Source organism: Pinus tabuliformis, chromosome 4_2 (assembly GCF_031772625.1).
Source record: "Pinus tabuliformis cultivar Carrire ecotype Pingquan chromosome 4_2, CPIR1, whole genome shotgun sequence".
NCBI classification, from domain to species: Eukaryota; Viridiplantae; Streptophyta; class Pinopsida; order Pinales; family Pinaceae; genus Pinus; species Pinus tabuliformis.
In genome coordinates this window covers 804,953,668-804,966,519 of record NC_142304.1, presented here as the reverse complement: position 1 = coordinate 804,966,519, position 12,852 = coordinate 804,953,668, and the positions used below count along the sequence as shown (strand labels likewise).

Below are 12,852 nucleotides of genomic sequence, written 5' to 3'. Positions count from 1 at the left end.
CATTGCTACCTATTGCAATAACCAGACTATCCCATGAATATGGTAGAGAACACAACAAACTGATGCACTTATCTTTATCTGAAATTTTAATATCAACAGATGCTAACTAACTTACCACAATATTAAATGCGTTCAGATGATCTGTCACCGAGTCTCCATCTTTCATCCTCATGTTATACAACTTTTTCCGCAAGAACAGTTTATTCACTAGAGACTTAGATTGGTACAAATTCCCTAACTTGTCCCACAAAGCCTTCGCCGTAGATTCCCTTGATACATTCAGCAATACTGAATCTGAGACACACAATCATATTGTGCTCTTTGCCTTTCGATCCAACTTCTTCCATTCTTCATCGGACACTCCTGTTGGTTTAGTACCCAGATCTACCATGATCCACTGATCTTTATCCACCAATAGATCCTGCATCTTGAGTTTCCACAACTCAAAACTATGACCATTAAATTTGTCGATCTCTATCTTTCCGCTGCTCGTTATCTTCTTTCACCACCAGAATCGATCTCGCAGTTCTCCCACTGAACAGGGTCTACCACAGGCCCGAACGAAACCCCTTAGCAACAAAGGCGTCCCCTTGAAGCCAAAACAACTCTGATACCAAATATAGGTTTTAACCCTGTACATAAATTACCTGCATACGAATTCTAAAACATAGAAAATAAACAATGCGAGATAATAACACATAAAACACATATACACAGAGATTTTCCCCTGGATCCCAAAACCGGGACTACCAGCTTGATTTTTCATTATGTTCCTTTCAATGTTACAATACATATTTATACATGCCAAAGCATCCAATACCATGGACCGAAAACCATCGCATCCAAAACCATGGACCGAAAACCATCGTGTCCAAAAACATGTGTAAAAATCATGCACAAAACCATAGGTGGGTCCGCCCAACCTAACATAGGTTCCAAAACCAAAATTTCCCGAGGCGCTGCCCCAAACCCCATAGAGTGGGGTTACCTACACCCCTCAAACCCCCTGTGAACCCCCCCGCTACGTAATCGGCGCAACGAAGGGGGGGCTCCGCCCCCCCTCTAACCCCCCGGTTAACTACGTGGGCTAGTAGTGGAAAGAATATAACACAACCCAACATCCTTATCATTGTAGATCTACGGTTTACCACCATGATGTTGTGTACAATCTCTCCTGCGATTATCTTTGCCACAAGTCCAACATTATAAAGGATTATTTCCATCACCCTTGTTTTTCTCATCAAACTAAAATACCTACCCTCTATCATATGCATTGAAATTGTTAGGTTGTGCCTCATTCTCCTTTCTACCTATTTCTTGAGGTCTTGTTTGCTTCTTATCCCATTTTCCTTTATTCCTCTCATTACCTTTCTAATATTTCTTAGTTAGATCTGCGTTTCGATTTTTCATAACAATTCTTTACCTTTCTGATGGCTTTCTCCAATGATTGAGGCTCATCAAACTCAATCCTTTCTTTGAATCCTACCGGCAACCCACTAATGAATCTCTGAATATTCACTTTCTCCTCCTTCAGATAAGGCACATACCTCAACAAATCAAAGAATTTGCTAGTGTACTCCTAATCCTTCATGGATCCGATATTCATCTCATAGAATTATTTTTCCCTGTCATCATAATATCTCTTAGATAGATACTTCAGCCTGAAAGGTCTCTTGAACTCACTCCAAGTCAACACTTTTACATGAACAACTCTGACACTCTTTATATTTTCCCAACAAATGTCTACTTTACCTCTAAGACTGAACGTAGCTATTATGGCCTTCATTTTTTCTAAATAATAATGCAATCTGAAGAAGTTATTCATCCCAAGCAACCACGCTTCGGCATCTTGTGACTTTTTCATTTCTCCGTCAAATGTAGGTGGCTTTGCTTTCTTGAACTTATCCGGAAAATATCCCCTGTCACTTCTTCTCTAAGGATGATAATGATGATGACCATGGTACTTGTTTGAACTAGAACTAGAGTAAATCTCATGTCCACTGCCTCATCTATCTAGTGTATCTAAGAACTTTCCATCTCTAATTGTGTCATCTCTACCTGACATGTTCCCACAATGAGACTTGCTACCATATTCTCCATTAGTCTTTTTCTCCTATCCATGACTGATCCTAAGTGATCCTTGTCTCTAAAAGTATGACAAGCTCTGAAGGATGACTGCATTAACCTCTACTTGTTTCTCCTATGCCCTAGTAAGTCTCTCTTGTGACTAAATGATTCTATCATTATCTGCTTTGCAAATTCTCCTTTCTTCCTTCAAACTTCTCAAAGTGTCTATTATGTCAAGAGAGAACCCATCACCATTTTTCTCATCAGATCTATAGGGAGAGTCTCGCGAACTGTAGTCTACCATTTTTATAGTCATCTTTAATCTTCTTCTTCCTACAAGTATATCATGTTATCTACACCAAAACATAAACATAACCAATGTACCTCAATATAGTTCAAGGGAGGATATCACGTTTGCAAGATCAACAAAATTAGCATAACATATGTATAAACATAATCATAGTAGTATATAGACATCATCTCATGAGTTACCATGTATGATGTCACAACTACAACACCAACTAGACACAATGAATGCACAACAACATATAGAAACTAACATGCATAACCAACGCATATACAACTAACATGCATTCATGACTAACACATCCCAACAACAACATCATCAACTTCTATATGACAAGACAAATGCAATAATAACCAATACCATGCATACATAACAAACACATAGACCACACGCATAATGGACACATATGCAACCGACATGTATGCATGACAAACACATTTTGGCCATCCAGTCCAAGGGTTGAACCATACTTTGATACCACTCTGTAACACCCTCCTCCCACATCTACCCAAGCTAACCGGTCCACCGGGGTAAACATGTGATGAAGAGTTACTACGTTATGATTCAACTCCCTAACTACCGTTAAGGAAGTGTAATCGACAAACCAAAACCAAACTAACCTTCCTTAGGAGCTACAGTAACCTTAGAGGCTAACCAACTACTCTAGGTGCCCAACCCCTAAGTTAAATTTCCTTTTGACTGAACTCGACCCCCAGTCACTCCCATGACAAGCCCTCCATGGGACTCAAACCCTCCAGTCACTCCCATAATAAGGCCTCCATGCGATTGCAATATTTTTCAAGCAGTTATGTGCTAGCGACCCTGAATTTTGAGCCATTTTTTCAGGGCTAGGACTCAGGCCTCTCCCCGGAACTTGATGAAATTCTCAAAAATGGTAAATAACAAGAAGACAATGACTCTAATTTAAAACTTGAACAAGGACCTATCCTAACTCATCCTAACCATGACAAGGATTTCTTCAAACACATCATGAACATGTAATGTACATGTCATATACACACATTTGGATATAGGGACCTCATACTTATCTAAGAATCGTCAAGAAGGTTTGATTCCCTCTCATATTAGCTCGTTTATTTAGTCATTCATTCATTAACATTTCATCTACTAACCAAAACATGATGAGAGCCATAACTAAAGACTATCATAAAGCCATACATATAAACAACTTATAACCAGGTAAATAAAAACAATAGAACAACCATCAAAACAATATAATAACAAGTACATTTACAAAAAAAACATAAGAGAAATCAGATCTTATAAACACATGAAAATCCAACCCAGTCAGGGACTCCCACGTACCACCTGACTGTAGATTGGGCTGAACCAAATCTCTCTTTGAGCCAATCACCCTCATGCCATATTCCAAGCATGAATGTGGGATCTCATTGAATAAACCAAGAAAATCAAACCATGGTTTACAAAGGCAAAACCACCTCAATCCTCAACTAGTTATTCCACCTCACGATTGAACATCACTAACCATCACTAGATCAGCTTCTATCCAAGATGTTCAGAACTCTAGAGTGTTTGCTCCAACCCGAATTCCAGAACTAGTAACTCAACCCACAACTTTCTTCGGGCTCTAGAGCGTTCGTCCAACCAAGGCTTCTAAGACTAGTAGCTCAACCCACCGAGGGCTCTAGGGAATTTGTCTAGCCAAGGTTTCTAGGACTAGTAACTCAACCCAATCTATTACAGGGCTTCTAGAGATTTTGTCCAACCAAGGCTCGAAAACTAGTAACTTAACCCATAGCCAAAGGAACATGAGCACCAACCAGAAAACAAAGATAAAACCCACAACACCATGGCTATCTAGGAAATGGAAAGGGTAGGGAAAACCACTGTCAATCCAGGCAATCCTCCATGCCAATGGAACATCATAACCAAGAAACCACATGCACATGCCATGCATGCCAAAACTAGCAAGGAAATGATACATGCAATTTAATGCCTGCAAGAAAATATCGTTGTAGTTGTTGATCCCGTTGTCCTCTTGCACTTTCTTTCTTTACATTTTCCTCCTTGCTCCAAATCCCAAGTATGCCATACTCCTACAAGGGTGTTCCAAGAAAACTCTAAGTGTCCAAGAGTATGAGAGAAATAGAATAGAAGATAGAGCTCCAAGATAAAACTGAAAAAAGGTTGTGAATTGATCCTTAGAAGCCTTTTCATCATTGAGGCCTCTATTTTCTTCATTTTAAAGTATTTTCCTTCATGTTCCTCCTCACATGAAACGTGTGACCTTTCACCTTCATTTTCTCCTATTTTCCATTATTTTCATAAATAATGCCAATAAATGTCACTTTCCCTTTGCCATTGTCTTTGCCAATTTCCATACCCATTAATTAATCACAAGTGATTTCCATCACTATATTTTTCGCCCAACATTCAACTTGGAATATGTGTCCCATGACCTTGGTTGTTGTTTTTCCTTTATTAACTTTATTACATGAATTTTTAACCTTGGGTTGTTATAATTTGTTTGTTTACTTGATTGTTTGTTTTTTGAAGCCATGCCAAATAAATTTATATTATATATAAGGAACATACATATTTTGGTTTGTATGGACTCCTTAATGAACAGAGTGAAAGTCATTACAAGAAATGATTATTATAAGTATAACAAGCTAACCCTTGTGGAAAAGATAATGACATTTCTCAACTACTCATACTAAATTTATATGCTTTTTATTATATTTTTAAATATACATATTAAAAAAAACCAATATATTTTATATTAAAATTTAAATTAATTATATATTTTCGTACCATATAAATTTAATTTTCTGAATCATCTCAAATATACAAATCCAAGTTCTCTCGCTTAACTTCCCCAAAATATCATTGAAATTTTATCTTAAATGCAAAGATATATTTTCATGATATAAATATATGAAAAATAAAATATAATTACGCATTAATATACAAAATGCACTTTCCTTTCCCCATGTAATAATCACAAATACTCCACTTCGCTAAATATACCTTTTAGCATCATTATCAAACTTAAATGATATTCTTACGTTAAAAAAAAATGGTGTATATCTTATGACATTTCCTATTGCATCAGACACTTTACAATGACGCAAGTCGGTTAAAATTGTGTCGAGCCTTAGAGGCCATACAAGACAACAATTAATTTAAGAGATCTAAAATTGCATTCGTTTGCATGCACGGAGGATTACTGCACAAGTGCTCGTAAAATCAACTACAGTGGTGAATCACCAACGAAATAAGTGGAGACGTTTTGTGTTGGGATTTGGGAAGAGCCGTGAGGAATAAATTTTCCGGTTGATTCATATTATTTGTTTAATGAAATAGGAGGATCAACCCAATTTAGGAATTGAACCAGTAACCCTATAAAAGAGATTTTGATTTTATAATAAGTAAGCTTATCACATGTGAAGACTTTGAAGACAAAAAAGGCAATCCAAAGAGAAAAGAATCGGTTCTGGGCAGATAGAGAAGGGAACCAGAGGGGCTTGCTATGAAGTGATAACAGAGCATTATCATATAAAGATTGCATCCAGCAGATGTTGCAGCCAGCTAGGAGGAGAATGTGCCGGATTAGCGACATAATAATTTCTTTGTTTATTTTAATGGTGACTGACGACTTGATAATTTTGTAAAGTTAGGATATAGAAGAGAGACAAAAGGACATGAGGTAGGAAAATGAAGTTGCCCAAAAGGAGGAACACAATACTAAATTATGAAAAGGAACGAGACTAGGAGCATACATTAAGAGAAAACTGCTAGGAAGAGGAAGAGGTACAAAGGAAGAAATTTCCAGCAAGAAGCAGAGTTGGAAAGAGAAAAAGGGTGTAAGAGAACCCAACCAAGGAAGAGACACTCAGAAGAAACCTCGACAAGTAACTGCTATGTTATTTCATTTAAATTTTGACGAGCTAATAATTGCAAGAAGCAGTGAATATGGGTAATATAACTACAACCAGCAAGAGCTATAAATAATTTGCAGAATTCTTGGAAGCAGTGGCATAGAACCCTTGCAGCAAGAAAGGTTATTGAAAAAAAAACCTAGTTGTCGTTCGAAAGTGGAGGACAGAGAGGGTCCTCAAGAGAGGGGAACCAGAGGTGTTCTCAAGAAGTGAGCAAGATGCAGCAGAAGCCAAAGAGGAGCAAGGAGTCCCCAAGAGGTTCTAGAGGAGGAAGCCAAGGGACAACAATAACTAGGAGGGGGTGAGGTGTTAAAAGTAACAAGTAATGGAGAAGACTTGTTACATAGAATTGTATGCAGCTCACAATGGCAGGTGAAAGCTCACAAGAAGGGAAGAAAAGAGATGTCTACTAATAGCCATCATCAAGGTTCAAAGAAAAGCCACAACAAAGGAGAAAAGGAAGCGAAGAAAGAAAATGACATGCAAAATAAATTAAGCCAAGAGGAAATTGATAAGGAGATAGTTGAGCTAAAAGATGGGCTCAAATTTGTGGAGATGATGTTAGAACGAGAAGACTAGAGATAGAGATTGTACATAAGGAGGAGGTTCAAGTTTCTTGTCAGACGAAAGGGTTTCAAGAATAAGATCCCTAAGATGCCAAGGAAGGAGCTGAATCACGTGTTAAATGGTTCAATAAGAGAGGAGGAGCTCAGAGCAGCTGAGCTTAAGGCCAGAAAAGTTCACGCTTATGAACCAGTGAAAGGCAACATCCTCAAAGGAGGGTAATGGGAGATTATTTGAAAGTGTCATTGATTGAATGCAAAGTACAAAGATACAGAGGGAGTTTTCAAAAAAGGATGTTGATGAGACAGTAGTCAAATGTCTCAGGGAGTGTGGAGAAAGTATGATGGAAGATGCTGTTGTAATATTGGAAGAAGATCAATAAGGAGAACTGGTATAAGAAATACCCGAGATAGCTAGATGGCCTTTTATTTTTAAAGTGGGTGATCTTTATGTGAATTCAGACTAAGGGCGTAGACATAATGTTCAATTAAGAGAAGAGGGAACAAAGACTAATTCTCTAAATCAAAAATAGTTAGAGAAAGAACATTGTAAGCAATTTCTCATGATAGCCTTGGTAGCAAATGGAAACCAAGATATTGAGATGGCAGAACAACCCTTAAAAGATATTATGCAAAGAAGTGGAAATGATAGTGAGGATGAGGATATTCGACTAACTAAAGGCCTCATGGACTAAAATATAAGTCCTAATTTGCAATAAGGGTTAGAAACACTAATGGAGGCCTAGGAGCCTCACTCTTTTAAAACTAATCACTTATTTTTATGTGCAAGTCATGAATACCATGAAGGAAGACAATCATTACAAAATGTCATAAAAGAAGGGGAGGGTATGGAGTTACTTTTAGGAGACAAAAGAAACAATAGAATTCCTGGAGGGGCATCTTTGCAATTGTACAAGATGGATATTGGCCATAATTTAAGTGAAGAGCTCATGGAACATGACGTAGAAATTGAGTTGTTAGAGGAAATGCAATCAAAATTTGATGAAGGAGAATAGATAACAGAGGATGAAAGTGCAACGTTATTTCAAATAAATTTAGCTAATTTACATGAAGAAATTAATTCCCTAGAGGGAAGCATAGTTGGCTTGAAGGTGTGCATTCAAAATACTAAGCTGGAGTTGGAAGAAAATGTAGCTGGAAAATTTATACAACAAGAGTTGGATATAGGGATTGTAACCTTCTGGCAAGAAGAAGACTATGAGAAAAACTTGAATCAAGGAGAGAATTCAAATCAACATGGTGATTTGGGTGCAGAAATTTCAAATGAGGTCTGAGAGTTATACATTTTTAAATCTAATAAATTTCATGTGGATGTAGGTTTCAATCATGATGAGGGAGGACAACCATACACAACTGTCACGATATCTTCCCAAAGCATTGAAGGAAGAAGGGACTTGGAGTCTGTCACAAAAGAGGATGACACAACCATGTCTCATTAATGTCGCCAAGAGAAAGAACTACTGAAGAGAAAACAAAAGAGGATGGAAGGTAGCGTGTGTTTAAAATTGATGGGTTTTATGTAAATGTGTATTTCATAGTACCCAAGGAATAGAAAAAATTATTCCAAAGAGACTAGAATCAGTTTGTTAAGGACAAAGACATCTGGAAAGTCTTCAGTTGGTTGAAGGATACTATGTCCAATGTTTTGATAGGGGAATTACATGCAAGTATAAATCTTGATGAAGACAAATTTGTTTTTCATAGAAGTTGCATGGAAGAAGCAACCACACAATGATGCCCAACCATTGTGAAGTTTTTGGAAAAAGAACATGATGAAATGACTGCTAGGATTTTGGAAATGGGGTAGAGAATGTTTCCAAGATTAAAAGGAGAGGAGAAGAGAAATGAGACTAGTTTGCCTTAGAATTTTTGTTTCATTTGCAACAAAGAATTACAGGGCTACAAATAGCAATAGAGAGTTGCCAACTGTTTGGAATTTTGCATTCTATTTACTATTATGGGGATGCAGAAAATTGGAAGGCATATGACGAAATGGAGACTAAATCCCTGAATATATTAGTGGGGATGATTGGTACTAGCATTATGGATCAAACAGGAAGGAGCAACATGTACCAACAAGAGTGTAGACTGAACATGAAGGTTGAGGAACTCATGATGTTGATGAAGGAGATACCTGGAGAATGGTACAAAGTTGAAGAAAAATCAATTTACGTCAATACTTGGTTGATTATGGAAGACAGCGACAACATGAAAAAGATGAAACAACTGCCAAACAAAATATGGGGTCGTGGAAAAAGAAGGACAACCGAAATTAAGCCAATTGTGCAAGATTGCCTCAGTAGAGTAGGTGGAGTGAAGCATAATAAAACTTGGTATCCTAGAAAAATGAAGTCTAGAATGGAACATCAACATAATCATGCATGTGGACAACAATAACATTTTATTTAGACCCTTCAGATTTGAAACCTTTTGGTTAAGGGACCCGGGATTCATAAAGAAAATGGAAGAATGGTGGATGCAAAGTACAGTTCAGGGTAAAGGAAAGATGCATACATTCCAGCTGAAACTTAAAGAGTTCAAAGGGAGAATCAAGAAATGGAATAAGGAGGAATTTGGTAACATTATGGAGGACAAACAAAAACTAGAGGGAGAAATGGAATCACTGCAACAAAAGATAATAACAGAAGGCAGGACAGAGGAGAGCATTAGAGAAGAAGGGATAATTCTTGGAAAACTAGAGGAAAGGCGAAAGCAAGAAGAAATTCTATGGAGGCGGAAGTCAAGAATAAAATGGTTAAGGGAAGGGGAAAGGAACACAAAATTCTTCCAGCAAGCAATGATTCAACACAGACAAAGAAACAGGATATTATCCATCAAAGACCAGAATGGCGAAAGAGTAGTTGAGCAAGAAGGAATCGAGCAAGTGCTGGTGGAACATCACAAAGATATCCTAGCTGAGCCTCTAGTGGACAGATCGGAAGCAATAAAGGAAATATGCTCGACCATTCCACGATTAGTTACAGAAGACCAAAATAACGCTCTGATGAGAGCTGCCAACTTAGAGGAGATAGAAGAAGTAGTAAAATCCATGAAAAAAGGTACAGCTCCAGGTCCAGATGGTTTCACGATCGAATTCTACCAAGCGGGATGGCATTTTCTGGGAAGAGAAATCCTAGAATTGATAGAAGAATCTCGGATGAACCAGAAGGTATGGCCTGCCATTAACTCTACCTTCTATGCTTTGATTCCTAAGAATGATAATTTAGAAGATGCCAAGGGTTTTAGACCCATAGCATTGTGTAATGTTATTTACAAGATAATAACAACCTTGATCGCCAAAAGATTGAAACCCCTGTTGGACAAGTTAATATCTACTGAACAAACGGGTTTTGTAGAAGGTAGACAAATCCTAGATGGTCTAGTAGTAACCCAAGAGGTTATCCACTCATTAAAAATGAAAAAACAAAAGGGCATGATGATTAAATTAGATCTGTCGAAAGCATATGATAGACTGAATTGGAAATACTTGGAAGAAGTCCTGGAAAGTTTTGGCTTCAGTAAGAGATGGGTAAAATGGATTCATAGTCTAATTACAACTCCGAACTTCTCCATACTTGTTAATGGAACCCCCTCAAAAACTTTTAATGCGTCTAGAGGAATTAGACAGGGAGACCCATTATCTCCGTTTCTTTTCATATTGGCAGCAGAGGGCCTTGGTAGATATATTAAAAAAGAACGAGCAGCGAACAAAATCAAGGGCTTGAAGCTATGGGGTAATGATCTGCCCTTAACCCATCAGCAATTCGTTGACGATATTATGTTATTTGGGGAACCAACTGTAAAAGAAGTGAGACAGCTGAAGAGGATTTTGGACTTATTCGCTGAAGCCTCCGGACTGGAAATTAATAGAGACAAATCCTGTGTATTTATATTTAACACTATGGAACAGATTAAAACTCATCTTACAAGACTGATGGGCTTTAAACGAGGAGAGCTGCCTACGAAATACCTGGGGAATTTACTGGACTTCACATCCAAAAAATTGAAAAATTGGCAAGGAGTTTTGGACAAATTGAGAAACAGAGTAGCGAACTGGGCTTTTAGAACTTTAAACATGGCAGGAAGGGTAGTGCTGGCGAAATCAGTCCTCCAAGCTATTCCCATATATCCTCTGTCGATAATGGCGGCTCCTTTAGGAGTCTGTTCAAAGATTAGAGAGATCATGAGAAAATTTATCTGGGGAGGGGCGAATCAACAGAAAAAATGGGCCCTAGTTTCTTGGAAACACCTAACAGAGAGGAAGGAAAAAGGAGGATTGGGTTTACGCGACCCGGAAAAACTCAACAAAGTGTTAGGAGCGAAGCTCTGGTGGCGATGGTTAAGAGAGGGTAATGACCTGTGGAAAGCCATTTGGAGACTCAAATACAATATGCCAGACACAACAGTGGACATTTTGAGACAGAGAGAAACCCCCAAGGGTTCAACAATCTGGGATCTAGCTCGACAGAACAGAGATATAGTAGAAAACCATACATTCTGGGAAATTCGAGGAGGTGAGGAAGCCAACTTCTGGGATGAAAAATGGCAGCAGAAGGAAAAAATGAACAGAATTCAGACGGTCCAACAGCTACAGGAAAGAATAGGGGGAAATCGAAAATGTGTCAAAGACTATTGGAAAGATAATGAATTGGATGGAATCTGGAGAAAATGGATAGAACCAATTGAATGGGACTGCGAGCTAAATCAAGAGCAACAAGAAGCTTATATGAAAGAGGTGGATTCCAGGAAAATTAGAGCTCGAACAGGAAGGGACATTCTTAGATGGGGAAACTCCATGAAAGGATCTTTCACCGTCAAAGAGGCATACTACTTAGCGGACACACAGGCTATAAATGAGGAGAATCTCGAATGGAAAATTATTTGGGGAAGCAACTGGTGGCCGAAAGTTTCCCTATTCATATGGCTTGCAGCTAAGAACAAGATCCTAACTTGGGACAGAATTAAAAAAAAAGGCTTCAGTGGACCCTCAAGATGTTGTCTCTGTAAAAACGAAGAGGAGACCCGAAATCACCTCCTAATTAATTGTTCGTTCACTAAGAAATTATGGATGGATACAAGAAAGATATTCGGCAAATCTGAGATAGTTCCCAGAGACATTAACGCAATAATTTTCCAATGGAACAAGGAGAAATTCCAATGTAAAGTTGTTAGCAGAGCTTGGGATCTTATTGCAGGCTTCGTGCTATGGATGATATGGAAAGAAAGGAACCGTCGGATATTCCAGGACAAAATAAAAGATTCGGAAACTATATGGAGACGAGCGGTTAGTCTAATGAGGGAAACAATCTTGGTGGAGAAATGGGACGTGGAGGACTGGAAGGCTAATCAAACAGAGGAGATGATCCTGAACAGTTTAAACTTAAAGTATGAGATGGTGTATCATAAGCAGGACATCAGGCATAGCGCGCGAGCCCAAAATTCAGATAAATTTATCTACCCCAGAGATAACTTCATCAAATTAAACTTTGATGGAGCATCGAAAGGGAATCCTGGCAATGCTGGTTTCGGAGGCATATTTCGCGATAGTCAGAAGAAGGTAAGGTGGATTTATGCTGAATGGGGCGGGGAAATGACGAATAATGAGGCTGAACTTTGGGCGATCCACCAGGGGCTGAGAATCGCAATCAGAAATGGTTATACAAACTTGGAAATAGTTGGTGACTCTCAGATCGCGATTGAAATATTGAAGAAACTTAGCAATGGAAGAGATTGGGAATGAATTACCAGCAGTTGGAGAACTGCCGGAATTGTCCAAGAGATAGCGGGTCTGCTAAAAAGGATAGAATACAAATTATTTAACCATGTAAGGCGGAATGGGAACCGCGCGGCCGACTTCCTGGCGAATTGGGGTTGTAAAGGACGAGGCAGCATTGTAGACAGCCAATGGACAGCGGTGCGAGCCAGCAGAGATTGGGTAGACTTGGCAACGATTATTAATGAGGATCATGAT

The 12,852-nt window shown here is 38.4% G+C and overlaps 1 protein-coding gene across 1 annotated transcript; it reads left to right on the top strand.

The window, feature by feature from the left end:
• Positions 1 to 9,342: 9,342 nt before the first annotated feature.
• Positions 9,343 to 12,621, top strand: LOC149172119 (uncharacterized). Its single transcript, XM_089426205.1, has one exon. The coding sequence runs from the start codon at positions 9,343 to 9,345 to the stop codon at positions 12,619 to 12,621; it is 3,279 nt and encodes a 1,092-aa protein (XP_089282331.1).
• Positions 12,622 to 12,852: the final 231 nt, after the last annotated feature.